The sequence below is a fragment of the Lathamus discolor genome, chromosome 1, assembly GCF_037157495.1.
Source record: "Lathamus discolor isolate bLatDis1 chromosome 1, bLatDis1.hap1, whole genome shotgun sequence".
Classification (NCBI taxonomy): Eukaryota; Metazoa; Chordata; class Aves; order Psittaciformes; family Psittacidae; genus Lathamus; species Lathamus discolor.
In genome coordinates this window covers 121,823,046-121,841,479 of record NC_088884.1, presented here as the reverse complement: position 1 = coordinate 121,841,479, position 18,434 = coordinate 121,823,046, and the positions used below count along the sequence as shown (strand labels likewise).

At 36.0% G+C, this 18,434-nt stretch overlaps 1 protein-coding gene across 7 annotated transcripts in view; it reads right to left on the bottom strand.

The window, feature by feature from the left end:
* RAPGEF2 (Rap guanine nucleotide exchange factor 2) overlaps positions 1 to 18,434 on the bottom strand; it is a 193,083-nt gene that overhangs the window by 80,987 nt on the left and 93,662 nt on the right. For all 7 annotated transcript variants that reach the window (XM_065693582.1, XM_065693572.1, XM_065693517.1 and 4 more), the window contains exons 5-6: positions 11,763 to 11,838; positions 8,967 to 9,134 (exon numbers count right to left, since the gene is read on the bottom strand). In XM_065693582.1, coding sequence (XP_065549654.1) covers positions 8,967 to 9,134; positions 11,763 to 11,838 — 244 coding nt within the window. The remainder of the gene's footprint in view (positions 1 to 8,966; positions 9,135 to 11,762; positions 11,839 to 18,434) is intronic.

Genomic DNA, 18,434 nt, shown 5'->3' with positions numbered 1-18,434 from the left:
ATAGGCAAACGTTGTTTCTAAATGAACAACCTTACACTAATGAGCATAGCCTATTTAAAAAAAAAATTAAGAACACGAGTATGTGACTTTTAATCTTCCTCAAGAAGTTCAAGTGGTAGAAATCCAATATTTGTATCTAGTTACATTATGCAACAATCAGTTTAGAAAAGAGTTATGAAAAATTCATTTTTCTTCTGCATGAATAACTCTGCTTTGATGGCAAGCCTCACATTTAGTTTTATGCCCTACATCTCTGAAAAGCAATCTTTTATATAATATAAAAAAGTATATCACAAGTCAGTAACAGCAAAAAACCACACGTTACTCTGGAAAATCTATGCTACCATTAACCAAAGTTTCACATGTGTGGTCATAAAGTACTAGCAACCCTACAAGCTGTAAACAGGACCCAGTGCTAGTAATATATGTAAAATCAAGAAACTCGGTAGTATTATTGACACTTCAGTTGCAGAAAATACTGCATAGATTCAACGTTTCTCTTTGAATTTCCAAATCTAATCACAGTTACAAATACAGTTATGACATCAATGTGAGCCCTTCCAAAGGGAATGGAAGAACACAAAATCCCAATGGATATATGAGTTCTGCAGCAGGGATGATGTAATATATAAAAATAGACATCCTCTGACAGAAGCTGCAAGTTGAGTACAAAAACACACTACATGTCATTAATTTTGCATTAGTTTGCCAGAAGACATTACTGAAAGGATTATAAGCTAACAATTTTGTTTTGCTTCGGCTGCTACACAAAATAAAATGATAGCATTGCTCATATATTAACTATAATACATAACATAATACATAACTTTAAACAGTACAACACAGATGAAAGAAGAAAGGCTGAAAGGTTGTTTTTTGCCACAAAACACAGAACACAGGGGTGGGAATTACGTATTGACATTATTACATTACCACTGGATGTTCCCACACAGAAACACCCAACTTCTATGCAAAATGGTTAATGGGAACCATCCAATTCATCTCAGGAATTTCATATTTCAGACAAAATTACCTCAGAATTCTTGCACTGTCTCACTTCAAAATACACCTGTTTTATGTAATATAATATAGTTACACACTTCAGGAATTAGCATTACTGCGTCTGTTCAAATATTATACACACAGCCTATGCATATTTAGTATTTTGTACTACTTCCTAGTATGATGTATGCACCAATCTCATTCCACATCATGAATATATTATCACCATCATGCAATAATAAAAACAGTCGCTTTTGAAACTGCAGACTGAATTTTGTAAATTAACAAAAGCTACTAAACAAATATTCCTGGTAAAAGGACACTCACATTTGACATTAAGAACTAGTCCCTTTTTTTATTAATGGAATAATCAGTACAGTATATTTTATTTCAGATATAAGCACTAGAAATAAATAATAGATAAATTATTTTATACTGAATTTGTTATCACTAAAGAAATCTGTTTGAGCAAAGAGACATACATTATTTGTGTAAAAGTGTTATTAAAACACCCTGGCATACCATGCTACTTCCCATACAATGCAATGTAAATTTAGGTGTGTGTACAATTATGTTTTGAATTACCATTTCTTCTGTTTACATTAATTTGTTTCAGAAACAAGAACAGAATGCAAACGAGATGACCTTTTTGCTTTCATTCTGCATATGACACTTAACAGATCCTTCTTGGCTTCCTTTCTTTTTGCTTTTCATATTTTCCCCTCTCCTGAGGGGGACTAAAGGGACTATCTGAGGGAACACTAAATTAGCATCGAGTTCAAAAATTAGATATATTTGAATAGGTTCAGCTGCTACAACTCATGCAAGCCTCTAAAGCAAAACCCCTTAAACATCCTGCTCCCCCAAACATTTTTGATGACCAAGTGTGCCTGACTAGGGTACCCAGTAGTTTTTCTGTTCGTAGTTTTCCTTTGTAAGTAAGAATTGCTTAATTCTTCCAAGATCAAGGATGTTTAAAAAAATTGGTCTTTTTCCCCATGATCTCTCCATATTCTTTATATCCTTGTATAAAGTCAAGCTTTCAGTGTGTCCACACTTCCTTTTTCATTGCCCTATTGAATAATTTTCCTAGAGTTGGCAAATTAACTCAGATTTGATTCTTTCTTCCCAAAAGAAAGCTGCCTTTTTTTTTTTTTTATGTGAATATTCACAATGCATTCTGTAGGTTGCTTTTTGTTTTATTAAGTGAAGTTATATTGGAACGAAAGTTCTAGATAATCCTAACAATCATCAGGAACATTAAAAGCTGCAGCTATTTACGGGTTTGAAAGACTGACAGCATTCTTTTAAACTGATTTCTTGCAGATTATCTGACAACTGTTCCTACTGATCCAAACTAAAATAACTGATATTCTATATGCAATAAAGATGACTAAGTACACTACTCTCTTGGCATCAGTTTACTGTGTAGAATACAATGCACCAACAAGAACACATTTTATCATAGAATTATAGAATGGTTAGGGTTGAAAAGGACCTTAAGACCATCTAGTTCCAACCACCCTGCCATGGGCAGGGACGCCTCACCCTAGACCATGCCGCGCAAGGCTCTGTCCAACCTGGCCTTGAACACTGCCAGGGATGGAGCATTCATCACTTCTTTGGGCAGCCTGTTCAAGTGCCTCACCACCCTTACAGTGAAGAACTTCTTCCTTATATCAAACCTGAACTTCCCCTGTTTAAGTTTTACCCATCACCCCTTTTCCTGTCGCTACAGCCCCCGACGAAGAATCCCTCTTCAGCATTCCTGTAGGCCCACCTCAGATATTAGAAGGCCGCTATCAAGATACATCACAAAACTGGAAAGTCTACATGGTTGAGAAGCAAGCACGTATAAGGTATTTCATGATCATTTGTAGTGGTCCATGGGAATACATCCAGCAATACATATTTTACAACAAACATAAATATACATGCAGAGAAGCAATTGTATTAAGCTTAATTTTTTCAACATTAAGTGTCATCTGAAATTATACTGGACATATATAAAAGTCTAAAACAGAATCAGCTTTTCTGAATTCTCATCAACTATATTAGCCACAAGAAACCACTTCTTTTCATCTTGTAAACTTCCGCATTGTTTCAGTAACCACACACACTGAATAAAGGAAAACAACTAAGTTTTGGCATGAAATTCAGGCAGAAAAAAATTAAAATTCAGATTTTTTTAAATCCTTCCTAAATGTAGAAATATAACATATGACAGCTTTGTTGATTGTTAAAATGTAATTTTGCAGACAAAGGAAAAGGCAAATGTGTTTCATAAAACAGAACATTCTGAACACAAATTTTTGATCCTGGAATTTTAGACTCGCAGCAGACAATGTGAATGCAAATGTTACTAGGAAAAAAAAGGATACTTTGCCAATGCTTTGCTCTAACTATTAGCTATAAGAGAAGATCGAGGCAGCAAGCAAGGTTTCTACAGTTTGGTACTACATGAGCAGGTTCAAATACTTTTTTAAACATAATATAAAAAAGCTAGGAAAAAAACCCACTTTTTTTTTTTTTTGGGAAGTCGTGGCTGCAGATGAGACTTGACTCAGCAACATTAGACATGGCTTCATTGCCATCACTCTTCTCATGCAAATTTTCAGTCACCCCCTTCAAATAAAGTCCAGGACAATACTTGTCTGCCCTTAACACATCAGTGTGATGACTGGCTCTATAGCACAGTGTGTGAGGATAAAATAGTTACATGCTTGTAACTTGGGGAAGAAGCTGGAGTTATTGACGGCTGCATACCCACTGCTCTCTTCCTTCCAACACCAGATAAACGGATTGTCACTTCATGTGAATCTCAAGCTAAATAGGATAAAAAAAAGGCTACTAAAAGGCCGAAAGACCTTCTGCAGGGATTTCAGCAGTTGGCTTTAAAAAGACCGGCTGAGGATGCACTGGCAGCAATTTTCATAAGCCTGTTAACTAATTCAAATCTGGAAGGATTGTCACTAATTCAGATCTGGATAGAGTAAAGCATCACACACTATACTTTTTGTTCAGGGCTATCCACCAGTGCTTCAGTGCTTTATTTACAGGCCTACCTGCATCTCTATAAATATTCTCCAGTCAGCTTTGATATTTTGCCTTTAGCAAAGAAAAGGCTATGGTACGGACTAATAAAAGTTCACATCTCAGTTTACATACCAAGTCTAAGGCACAGGAGAGACAGACTATAACAAAACAGGGAGTTACAAATTACTACCCACAACCTCTATGCCACTAAAGAACAGCATCTTATTTTAGACAAACTTATTTTTCCTTTATGAACTTCTGCAATTTACACTAAATATGTCATGCATTATATACATAATAACCAGCTCACCAACACTCAAGACTGGGTATGACCATTCCTCACAGAAGCACTGAAACAGCCACAAAGTTTATTAGCACAAAGATACTACAAGGAAGTCTATCCTTATCTAAATTCACTCCATTGATGAATATTCTACTTTATGGTTTAAAAAACAAAACAAAACAAAAAAAGCACAAGCAGCCTCAAGTAGAAGAAAAGCCACGTAGGTACTCAGAAAAAAGTGCAGACCCAGAAAAATGGGCCCACACTCTTTCAGTCAAGTCACTCAAAACAAGGGCTTTTCCTTGAAAACATTAAGTAGCCTCAAGTATAGATACACACTGAAAGAAAATCCACATTCAGAAGTTAAATCCAATTTCTATTATTAAATAAGAAGGTGTTAACATTAATCTTGTTAAAGGCAGTTTCTGACACAGCAGAAGCAGAGGTAAAAATCTGCTATCAAAAAACACCTAAGCAAGGTTTTCCAGAATCAAGTAAGAACAGCTCAACCTAAGCTTATCAGGATTTTTTTTTTCTTCCCTGAAAAATAACAAATCCATTTTACCAAAATACGAATGGTGGCAAAAAGGATGCAATTTTATCAGCCTGATAAAGCACACTGATTTTATTCCCATACATTACATTTCTATTTTCCTAACCCTAGAAATCAGCAACATTTGTTCCAAAAGGAACATGCCTAAGTACAATACATATCAAAATGCTACAAAGTATTTCAAATTCCTACCAGAATTTGAGAAGCACATTATTACTCTTAGACATAATGTTTTAGTAACCATAGGTTACTTGGAATCATTCCATTGAAAAAGTGGTGAGCACTGATCTGAAGATAAGGAACTGTATTCCTAGGACAACTGTACCATACATACTGAAGAAAGGGGGAACTTCAGCACAGAAGTCACTTGCCTGGGATACTGGAACCATACGGAAATTTCAGCTCTCTTAAGTCTTTTAGATAAAGAAGTGAACAGCGCTATGTGATACAGAAGGAACTTTTAAAATAAACACATTTCCTGATAAAATACCAGAATTGACCAAAATAATGTTTGAGAAAAAGAAGAATTTTGCAGCTTAACAATAGTTTTGTTTTCAGTTCTATCACAAGAGATTTCTCAGACATAAGAGTGTGGACATTTAACAGTTTGACAAGACACATTCTTATCAAACGCTGTATTTGGTGGATGCTCAGTAGTGGCATTGACAAATGCAACTACAAAAACAAGTTAACTTTAAAAGATGCCACTCAGATCTTCAGATTACTTTGCATTTGAGATCAGATGTCAGGGAAAACTTTTGTATTTTGTTTGGTTTGATACCATTCAAAAGACATTTTGGCTTGACACCATTCAAAAGACACCCAGGCACACTTTTCTCCCTAGCTTGACAAGCGTGTTTCAAATAATGGTCAATTACACACACTTTGTTAGGGTCTACAAATCCAGGTTCATTATGCACATAATCATAATGGAAGACAAACAAGAAGCACTCTTGCAAGTTTTCAGCTAACAGAATCTTTCTGTTGCTCCTTTGGTGCTCATCTTGTCACTCTATAATTCGCCTGTTCTACTGACATAAAGGTAACTAAACAGCAACAGGGGGACTAGTTTTAAAATCAGAAATTAAGTCCTTTGTGTCATGGAAGAGATGCTTGAGTAAAGTGTCTGACAAACAGTAAGTATTTTAAATATACCCTTTGCTTATTGTTCTCCATTTTCTCTAAATCACAGACATCAAAGCAAGGATCAATCAAGCTGGGCAAGGGACATTCAGCTGTCACCAAATTCCACATTTACATTAGTATTTTTATATCACAGTGAGATGCTGAAGTATCAAAGCAAAGGCTAGGAGGCAATTTTAGTCATAACATTGCATCAGCATTATGATATCACACCACACACCCACAAGTAAATTGTTAGTGGACCATACACAGTAAGTTACAATACCTGAGGTTTAGTGCATTCCTGTGAGCCAAAATGAAATGAATGCCATATAGGAGGAAAGGAAAAGATGAACATTATCAGACATGCCATAGTACATTCCACCACTATGAAGATAATGTTAAAATTATGTTAATGAAGGTCCATCATCCTCCCTACAAGTTGACTCTGTTGCAGAAAGCCATGCCACAACTGAGAGCACTGCATTTAACTCTTGAAAAGCACAGCCATGCATCTTCATGTAAGTTCTGTTATGCTCTACGTTTTCATAAAGATATAGAAAACTTTCCTCAGAAAAGACTGAACTTTCTGAAGGAAAGCATTCAGAGACCACTGCAAATAAAGTATGAACAATTTATTAAAAAAAAAATTAAATAAAAAAAAAATCATTCTACCCAGTAGCTATGGATTTAGAGAAAACAAAATATAAGAAAATACGTGAAGATTTTGAGGATGCTATCAAAGCAGCTTTATTACTTTGAATCTCAGGTACCTAACACTAAACCAGAACACATCCACAAAGAAGAGCAAACTTGAAAACAAATGCATCATATTAATTCTTTTTCCATTTTACTTTAGCACATTATTCACTGCAATATCTGAAAATCTGCATGTTTTCAGATGCTTCTTTCCTTATCCAAAATTAAGAAGTAGAACCAAAAGTGAGACCTTTACAGATACTGACTAAAGAATGGATGGGCAAAAAGTCCACAAGATCTGTGCTATATGTTTTGAATAGCTATGTGTTTCAAAAAACCCTGCTTTCTTCAAGTGAATTTTTAAGAAAATAAGATTTAAAAAAATGAGGCCAAGGGACATAAAATAGGAAGGGTGAACAGACAATGCAGCCTTTAACAGATATGGTTAAAACAGAAGAAATATTACTATTTGTGTATGAAAGAACAATGTAGACAAGATCACCAAATACTGTAAAAAATAGGAGGGAATTGACCAGAGATTCTTGACTACATTGTAAAACTCATTTGAGCATATTTGACTCAATTTCCTTTGGGAGGGGGGAAATTCAGTCATATGCATTATATTACACTTTTTTCAGCAGCATTTGTCGGTAATTATTGCAAATTTTACAGTTTATTTGGCAATCTCTTCCAACTCAATATGAAATCTTGCTTGCAATGAATTTCCCAACACATACACAAAATCATTATGAACTCGCACAACAGAATGGCACACAATGGACTTTTGCTCTTAGTACCAGTTAAGCTTACAAAAACTCATTAATCATACCTAAAGTGAAATTTATACAACAGGCAAGGACCTACAAATGCAAATGGCACTGTCTGTAATCTAAATATTGGCCTTCTAGAGCTAGATCAAAATCACACTAGAACTGTTTGCTAAGCACAACATACACATATAAATAATATGAATAAAAGTAACTCTTCCTGTAATTCCTACGAAGTAGAGTACTGCATGTTTACTTTTTCAAAAAAACCAGACAAGTGTCTCATCTTCAAAGCAAGTGAACTGGCTCAATCCGTTTTAAATTTAGAGGCAATTAAAACTGCACTGAAAATTAAACTATTAAAATCTGTTGTATAAACAAAAACAAATTGTTGGCATAAAATGTAATTATTCAGCTCATGAGGAAAAGCCTGTATAATTAACAGATGTAATCAAACATCTACACACTTAGAGACACACATTGAATATACAGGGAACTGGCAAACAAGCCAGGGAATATCGATAAAGAAGGAAAAACTGAGAAAACCTACAACTGCATCGGATCAAAGACAGCATTTTAAGAACACTAAAGCTCTAATCCTGCAAATTTACATGCATGTGGCTTATATTGTGCAAAATTTCAGCCCAATAAACTCAATTAGATTAAATATGCACAAAGTTATTTATGCGCATGCCTTTATGGTTCTAGAAGGTTTGCGAACCTAAACAAATAAACGAGAGCCAAAGACAAACAGCCTTTCTAGTCTTTTGCTTACGGTTGAAATCAATACCAACAAACATGTTAACCTAATAGAGCTTGTCTCAATTTAAAAGCTACATAAAATGTTTCATAGAATAAATTTTAATTAGCAATTTATTTTAATCTCAAGAGAAAGCCTGAAAACTTTCAACACTGAAGATTACCCCAAAAAGAAGGTATCAAGTGAAATGACCAAATGGTGTCCCTGATGATGGGCAAACTATGCAGGTCACAGAAACCAAGTGAAAAAGGCTCTTGAGGCAGACACCAGTAAAAGTAATTTGACATTTAAATTCTGAATTCCAGAAAGAAAAGACATATTTAATCCAAGCTTTTGGCCTGCTGCAATGCAGCACAGTCCTTTTCAGGCAACAACTGTTATATGTCAAAGAATGCTTCACTAACTGACATTTCAACACTGCACACTAAACTATTTGTACTGTAACTTAATAGCAAAAGGAAATGAGAACATAGTTTCTTTCACAATTTAAAATAACAACTGGAACATTAAGAAATCATACATGACGTTCACACCATAAGAAACATGCTTTCAACTCTGAACTAAGATTTAAGGTGCACACATGTTCATGTACTGATGAAGTCAAATTTACACCATTTTAAGGGGAAACCTCCCTCCAGAAGCACACTTATTTAAAGATACCAGCAAGTTTAGCCATTCTGCTTGTTTTATTTTCAGTAATTTTCCTGTTTATGTTCTGGGAAACCAGAAATACAGACAGCTTACCGTATGGTAGCCTCTAGGTAGAGGTGGCTTCCCCACGGGATAAGGGTCTACAGTATCGATAATCGTTTGTCGCTCTCCTTTTTGGTTGATTTTCCTAAATCTTCTTCGAGACTGTCTATGAGAAGCTTGACGTTGAAAATACTCCTCATTTTCATCCATGTAATCAACCTACAATAGATGCAAGAGAGTGTCATTTCCCGGAAGAAATGTTTCTTCTTATAAGAAACACAAGAGGAGAGGGACTATACATCAGGGACTGTAAGGGGTAATGTGTTTAAACTTAAATGGGAGATTAAGGCTGGATATAAGGAAGAAGCTCTTTACTGTGAGGGTGGTGAGGCACTGACAGGCTGCCCAAGGAAGCCGCAAGTTCTCCATCCCTGAGAGTGTTCAAGGCCAGGCTGGACAAGGCCTTCAGCAGCCTGATATAGTGGGAGGTGGTCCTGCCCATTGCCTGTGGGTTGGAACTAGTGATCTTAAGGTCCTTTCCAACCCAAACCATTCTGTGATGCTAAATCCTATTTTTCAAAAACACAACAGTTAGCTTTGAATTTCCTGCATTTTTAGCACTAAGAGTGAAGCCACTACTATAAATAAATGAACATTGGTATGAACTGCACCGCTGAATCATTCAATACAACCACTTTTCAAAATTATCCCTTCCTTCCGTTCTTACTCTTTAAAAATACAAACATTTCACCACCCATTGCAAAAAGAAAAGTGGTATGAGAAAGTACTTGGTAGCTTCCATACTAATCTCTATTTGTCACTTGGTATCTTCCCTAACCAACCTATAGAAAAGGCTTCACTCATCAAGAAGTAGCACTGGTATTATTATTCACTTCTAATATTCTGAAGGCATAAAAGAAGGATTTCTAATAATAATAATTTCTAATGGATTTGCCTGAAAACAAATCACTTTAAAGCAACAACAAGAATAATAAAATTGCCTATTAGGCACATCCCAATATAAAATTAGTTTTCTCAGTTTCAGAGTCTTCAAAATACTAGTCCTAAACTACTACACAACAGTACATTGCAATGAAAATATCTGAAGTGCAAATTCTGGTTTTCCTGAAAAAGAATAATCTTTTTTAAGTAATTTGGCTGAAAAGCAACATCTCTTCTGTATTGACACGAGTAATAGAAACCTTACTCCAGACTGAAAGTGGGGAGAAGAAAACAAACAACTTTCAGCATTTGCTCTATATTGGAATTCATTTAACTTCAATTCCACCCCTCCAGGGACAAACAGTATTTCTGAAGACATACAGAAGAGCTTCTAAGGCACCCTGCAAGGTTCCTCCATATTTTTCAACAATGAAAAGAAATATTAGACAAAATACTCCTAAGAGTTTGCAGCATATCTGTGTCAGAAGTGTCACATACTCATCAGCTCATGTCACTAAACACAACTTCCAGTGTACTAATACAAGGGGATGAGCACAGTTCCTGGTTAACCAAGCAATCTGGTAATGCTTACTCCATCACCACTGAGTATCTGTTTCACAGTCACACGCACACCCTACCTCTCCTGCTTCCCCTCCCCACAGAGGGATCCATGCAGCCCAGAGACGTAAAGTTACTGTGCCTGACAAACACCGGACATGGGATTCTTTCTATTCAAGGTACATTTATTCCTTTAAAAGGCTCAACTTTTTCATCTTTCCCAAAACTGCAGAGATAGTTTTTGCAGGTTTTCTTAAGACTGAGGCAGCACTGTGGGTGTACCTGGCCCTGACCCAACATATCCATCAGTCCAGATGTAAACGAAGTAAAGTTACAGAAAGCTTTCATTAATGAGTAAAAAAGGCAACTATCATTTCTCACATATGCCTTCTCTGTCTTCTACTATGTAGTTATTAGCTTTGTAAAATGACTTTTTTACTTAGAATTGGAAGGGGGGAATACATCAAACATCCCACAGAAAAAGCTACCATTACCCAACCATCTTTTTTTGTTTACAGTGAAATCACGAAGAGCTTAAAACCCACAAAACCAAGCCTTCATTTGCATGAAGGTGAGTTAAACAGCTACTTTTTTTTTTTTTTTTACCAATCAACTTTAAACAAGCAATCTATCTCTTCCACAAGCCTAAAACTGTACCACAATTTCCTGTGCTTCTGTAAGTTTTACAGAAACAGTCACTTTTTAGGAAAAAAGTGTTTAGTGTCACAGCCTATATCTGAACTATGACCTATATACAGCTTAGATAATTGTCATGCCTGCATTATGAGCCAATTGCTATCTCAGTGACAGAGGAAAAACCAAACCAAAGTTTTAGGTTTTAATTAGAGATCAAGATCAGAGATGATGCTGCTCTGCCCCTGGCCTACAGCAGATACTGCTAACAAAATAACCTTCACCAGAAAGCAGGTAGAATTTTAAAACGTTCAAAATGCTTCCTAAACCTCAGGAAGCTGAGAATAAATTTAATTCAATCAAACGTTAATTACTTAAGGCAACTTGAGGTTAATACTTTAAAGCAGCTATGTCTACCTTTAATAATAAATCAGCTTTAACAAAAATAAAACAGAAATAAAACCCCACAAACTGTTCTGCTATTCTCCTAGCACAAGAAAGCTTCAGTTTTACAAGAAATATTGTAAACATTACAAGATGCCTTTATCACTCAAATAATGCAAGTATGTGTGCAAAGAATGCAAGAAAGTTACATATGATATCTTAGAGTCATAAAAAGAATGTGCAAAACGGAAGACTCCAAGTTTTATTGGAAGTTGAAATGCTACCAAAGCTGGTCTGTAAAATTTGAAGGCAACCGAATGAAATCCTTACCACAATCATTTCAGATGGCTCCAAAACAATGCATTCACAGCCACGCCTGAAGCTTCCTGCAGAACGCTTGCCAAAGCTGAAGAAGAAAAATACTTGAATCAGAACAAAACCCAGACTATAACACAACCTGTGAGCATATTTACACCTTCTCCTGATACCGTAAAGCATAGAAAAAATGTACATACCTCTGAACAATATAAATTTCATAAGTCCTTCAACAAGTAAATGGCACCCAAGGACACCAAGAGCTAGGTAATTTGTATTTATACATACTTTTCTAAGAATATATGCTAAATAATTCTATTAACACTAAAATAAGTGTCAATCAAGTGCTGTCTGCTGAAGATGCACAGTTGATTCTGAACTACATTACAGTTTGATCAAGTATCTTCTGACATTACAGTATTAAGTTTCCTAAGCTATCTGCATTTCTATAAAGAAAGCTGACTAGCATACCAAGGAAAGAATGAAAAGGCTGATCAACTAGAATTACTTCAGAGATTAATAAAATAAGGATTCTTAACATTAGAGTATTCCCAAATTGAACTGATGAGGACAAAAGTTTGTTCTGCCTTGCATGACACATTCCCACCTCAGTGCTGTAATTAAGCTTGATACTAATTTGCTTCATGTACTATAAAATAGAAGCTATTTTAGTTTCAGTTTCTGAAGTGCTCTGCCTGTATTAAATGAATGTGTCTCCACAACTTGAACTGCAAAGAATCCTCAAAATGCCAGCAGTAAGGGTAGAATGCAGAGAACCAGTACATAATTCAGTGAAATACAAGACCTTATGGTTATTAGATCCTTAACTGTACACTGTCAGAGTGGAAGAAAAGACAACCAGCTGAAGTTTGTTTCTGGTTATGTGTGTCCCCCTCCAGGTAGTTCATATTTAAGCCTGTCTGGTCAATGCCAGACTTTTCCCACTGCAGAGGAAGGCAGGACATATTAAACAGCTGGAACCCCAGGACCCCTCTTGTAGCCTGCATGAAAATTTGCCAAAGGCCAATGTAACTGTCTAGCCTTTCCCTGTCTTAAACCTGGCACTTTGAAACAGGCATGTGAAACCTTCATATCTGAAGGTCACAGGGCAACAGCTATTAAATCAGTTTATGAAGAACAAATCAGACTCCTTAAAATTGTAAAATCTGAATTTTAATGAATCTTGTCATTCACAGTCACAATGACATGTTTAAGCTCCAATGCCTGTGAAACTAACTTTTGTAAGCTTTATTTCATAACAAGCAAACTGAAGAAGTTCATACACCATTTGGAAGTCTATCTAACCAGTTTATTCTCCTGTCCTCTCTGGCTATTAGTAGAAATGAACAATTTAACTTGCTACCCCAAAGGCTAATCTCTTGACAACAGCACGTTTACATCTCAAAAAGGCGGCAATCACATATTGAAAAGAAATGCCAGCTGTGCTTATTCATCAAAATAATAATCGCATTTAATGGTACACGGGAGTTCCACAATAGAAAAAAATCTCCAGAATACTAGGCCTCTTGAAAAGAAACATTCAATAAAGAAGTCTCTTGGCAAAATGCTTATTTTCCTAGAGGCAAACACATGCTTCCTCCTATAGTCCAGCAACAAAACACAGACTGCTTTACTCTACAATGCCGTCTTAAATTTTATACAATTTCAACTACTCTTAAAGATACTAGAAAATGAAACCATTATCTTGATTCCCTAGACTGTTACAAAAGTGACTTTTATTAGCCTGATACATGCACACAGTTTTTCCATAAGAAAAAGGAAAGGTGGGAGAGAAAAGAGAAAGCAAATAAATTCATTGATTGAAAAATAACGTAAAAAATGTTGTTTAGGAAGTCAACTTATTTGATATTCTACTTGAAAACAAACACAGAAATATTCCCTTTCTTCTTGCAGATCCTTATCCCCTCTTTGTAACCATTGGGTTTGGTCTAGAACATACTACTGCTGTATTTTTTTGCCAGCCCATTTTCTAGCCTCACAGCAAGCACTAATTTCAACAGAAATTGCATATACACTTTACACTCCACCATTTTTTTCTTCCTCTATTACTGTCTGCAAGTATCAACTTTGAACTTCTGCCCATTGCTAATTGCTGCTGACATTCAAAAGTTTCAGGTTTAGCAAGCACAGTAAAAACTAAAAACTGTGTTTTGGATGTGCCTTTCTATTCTTGCATAATTTATTTGGATTAAGCACAAGGGAAAAGGTAGTCAACATAATAAGATAAAAGGTGTGTACTAAATTACCATAAAGACAATTCTTTATTTCTGATCCTACAAACACACTGGTTCTCACAGCAAATAACCGTGTCATTGCTGCACTGCTTGGATTCCTATGACAGCACGGAATTTATCAGAGCAGACAGCACATCACACGTATATATTATCTTTGACCAAAGATTGCAAGGCACTTCAGGCTGCAAAGAAACTCTCTTATCTTTCTGAAGCATTGTAGACAAGAAGACAAGTAAATCAAGACAGAAGAAAGTTAAATGACCTTTCAGATGTTGCAGTTCTTTTCTCAAATATGCTACATCAGCTAAACTTCCAAACTTCCAATCTGCTGCTGAAAATTCATCATCAGTAAGGAATTCATGCAACCAGGGAAAATAAGGAAACTCTTGTGACTGTCCACTATGTCTCGACACTTCAGAAGTGTCCAACTCTGACTACGGTACAACAACCACCACAGTACTGCATACTGTCTGTTGCAGAACCACACTTTGATACCTAGACAGTCATATAAACACATGACATGCAACTTTGAGAAACTACAGGGAGTTTAGGGCACTGTCAATCCTATGGTTTCAGTTCAGAAGACTAATATCAAAGTCAGTAAAGCTTTATCAAAATTAATTTGTCAGAGCTTTGCCCAAGAGCAAAAACCATTGAAAAAAAGAAAAATAAGGACTTCAATGACACTCTCGTCTACCCGAAGTCCCTAGCTGCAGTAATCAGACACTGGGTAGAAGAACCCACCAAACACACTTGATTTAAATGAAAGCAAGTTATTTAAAACACTAGTAAGCAGTAAAAAGAAGCGGATACCCAACACATAATACAGTGTATTTACGGAGCTGATCAAAAGCCCAAGCTGTAAAGCCTTTTATAAAATAGCAGGAGAAGAACTACAAGGGACCACAAGCTGGCATGCAAGCTGGCTTGAGGGATGCTAAGTATCACACACAAACAGTAGCAGCAAATAAAGTTTCACTGGAAGGGCTGACATATCTTCATAATACCAGCTCTATTTCAGTAACTTTTGCTAGACACTGTTCTTTCCAAATGTTGATGACAGACTTCCCATAGAAAATTGTTTTGACTACCCAGATTTATCACAAAATACAGTCTATATGAGCACTGGTTAGCTAAAGTAAAATGTATGAGCAGGTTTCAATGTATGAAGGATTTGATAGACTTATTTCCTCCCTTACTACAGTGTGAAGTAAGCCTGTGGGTATATGATCTCAGTATGGAGCTTAAGGTTAAACCACATTTTTTATTTTAAAATGCAATGGAGGATTTTACATAATATACACTTCATGCTTGGTTGTACCATATCATTCCTTAATAATTCCAATTAAAATTATCTTAGTACATTAAGATACAAATCTTCTTTTCCTAGCTAAGCCTTATTAATTTCAACTCCTAAAAATAGCTCATTTGCTCAGCTACACACCTGAGGATCCCAGCTTTGCAACTATTTTCTCTAAAACAATGATGTGCATGAAGAAATTCCACCAAAGGAAACGAAGGTAGTTTAAAGTTATCTTTGCAACGGTGGCTGTCAATATGGGATGTAGAGGTTATAGCAGTAATTTAGATAGCCAGAAAGCTGCCAGGTTAGGATATTGCTGCCTGACCTAAAATCCCCAAAGAACCTTGTTTTGCAGCAGCTTTTCCAACACTTGTTTTTTCTTGCTACCACATAAGCTCTGACTTGAGGTTCCCTGAGTATTAAACTTCACAGATGCTCTCCTCAGCACCTGTCCTAAAGGCATTTCACTTCTGGAGTAATTTTCTATCACAGTAACATTTATTCCCCACAAACTTACTGAACCTATGATGTGCATATAAAACTACTTAAAAAACCCACAACCTTAAAGATACACAAAGCAATTTGATTTGCAGGAATCCACTTTACAGTGGCAATTTTGAAAGCCAACGATAAATATAAATCTACTCTTGGAAGGTTATGTGTTCTCCCCATGCAACTGTTCCATAACTGTATCATTCCCTAAAGTAACTGACAAAAGTCTAATTTCCCACTTCACTATTCAAAAGCATTCTTTCCAAATAAATTCATTAGTAGTAGGAAAACCTTTTGTTCACTATGTGTTTACAAAATAGGTATTTTAACCCATGTAAGTAATTTACAACTTCATTTTCATTCTAATACATTCTAAAATTCAGTTTACATTGACTAGTTAATAGAAGACAAGTTTTAAGTGAAAGCCAAGGGTTTCCATGTTTCCCCAAGTTTACACTTTCAGTTTTCATCAGAAAACCCTTCGCAGTTATAAAACTACAATTGGTTTAAGTATGTCAGTAGCTCACAGACAGCAAAATGAGAATACTTTATGACCCTTCAAATTTAATAGATGTACTAATAAAACAAAACAACAAAGTACCTCAATTAAATGAAACACCTAAAGCTACAAGCAACACATTAATTTTTATGAGCACTTACGCACAGAGACAGCCAAAAACTCTCAGGTATTAAGGGTGACTTGTTCTACCCTTTCTATTATCATCGTGACACTGGAGGACAACTCAGTTTTCTCCAGACGTGACCCATCCATTTCCCCAGGTCCCTAGACATACTCATACATACACACACAGATGCTCTTTCCAAAGCTCTCAGGAAAGGCGGCAGCTACTGAGGAGAGAATATTTCCCTATCAGCATTCAGCCTTGTCCCCTTGCCTTGGGCCTCCACATTCCTGTTTTCACGTCAGCCCAGCTCCCAAATGGAAAGCTCTTTCTCAGCGCTGGAATGTGAATGCATTCATCAAAAGTGATGCAGAATCTGAAGTCAGCTCCACTGACAATGAAAACTGAGAAAAGGTTTCCCAGTAAGAAGCCCTTTCATTCCTTCCTCAAAGATCTCTCACAGAAAGCCCAATTTCACTTGTGACAGCTGTTTTTCAAAAAGGACATACAAAATTTAGGGGTTTCCTCTATAATGTGATTTTAGCCTTTATTTCTTTTGCTATTCACTACCTTGATTAGCTTAAAGTGATAATTAATTCACAGTTGAATTACAAGTCTACATAATAAAGTCTATAACCAAGTCTATAATTAAACTACAAGTCTATAGTAAAACTACATCTAAGTCTCACAAAATCTTCCACAAATTATGGTCATCTATAGGATGCACATTCTTCAGCCCATTTTAAAATGCAAGATACTGTTACAGTTTTATGTATTTTTAAATGCCATATTTGCGACAAAGTTTAGTTTAGAATAAACTCTATTTAATTGGCATTTCCTCTAAGTCAAAAAGCATATTGCATTGTACATGCTCTAACACAAGAAACAATAAAGGCAACACAGTTTCTTGTTTCGCAAGTTCTTAGAGTTTTCTGCGGTACATTTCTACAGGGAAATAAATTCCATGTACATTTTGCTTAAAAAAAAAAAAACTACAATATATTAAAAGTAGAAATATTATGGATGAGTATTGCAATGATTGATGTCAAAACACTAGAATATCAGATACTCAAAAACATTCTTTGTTCTGAAATTTTCAAATGGGACATGCAATGGGCTTAATATCACCACTGGAATATTTGCCAATGAATCATCTAGATGATCTTTTGAGGTCCCTTCCAACCCTTGGGATTCTGTGATTCTGTGTAATGCATAAACCAAATATTCCAAACTCTTCTTGTAAAAGTTACATTGCTTCAGCTGACATCTACATTTAGGAGAATCACAGAAACTACCAAAATGAAATACAGAGGTACTGCATAAAGCATATTTAGAATGTGAAGTTACGTAAGCCAGTGAGTCTTCATTTGCTTTTAGATAGGCCTCACCTTGCAAATACTACCGTCACTACCTATATACAAGTGCTCTCTAATGTGTTTCCCATCTTCTCTCTACCCTCCACTTCCAAATCGTGCTTCCCAAACTCGGAGCACAGCGGAGTCATCACATCTCTGGACAGATTATTTGCTGCGCATGCTGCATGGCACTGCTTCCTCCTTATAGTTCCATGACCTCAGCCATGGCTAGCAGCTGCTCTCCATCACTGCATCAATTATTCTCTGATGACATAGAAACAAATATGAGCAGAATGTCTGATCTCTCACAAACCCCAAAGTCAAGTCTTAATGTAGTATTCAACATTTAACTTGCAACAACGCTAAAACTTGTTAGATTTAGTTCTAAAGCAAGCCAGTCATGCTGAATTCCCAAATGAAATACTATAAAGCAGTAGTTAGTACATGTCTAGATGGACAAAAAATGGGGACTATCTTCTATCTGCCACTTCTGGAGATAGTAAGGGATTCAGTCAAGTTCCTCCTCCTCTATTTTTTGACTAAAACTCACCACATTTCATTTTGGTACCTCCACATTAGAATGAAAAACATCAGTCCCTCTTAATGGCTTATTCTAACCAAGCTAGGTTTAGCAGGGTTTCACAGGAATGGGCTGTGAA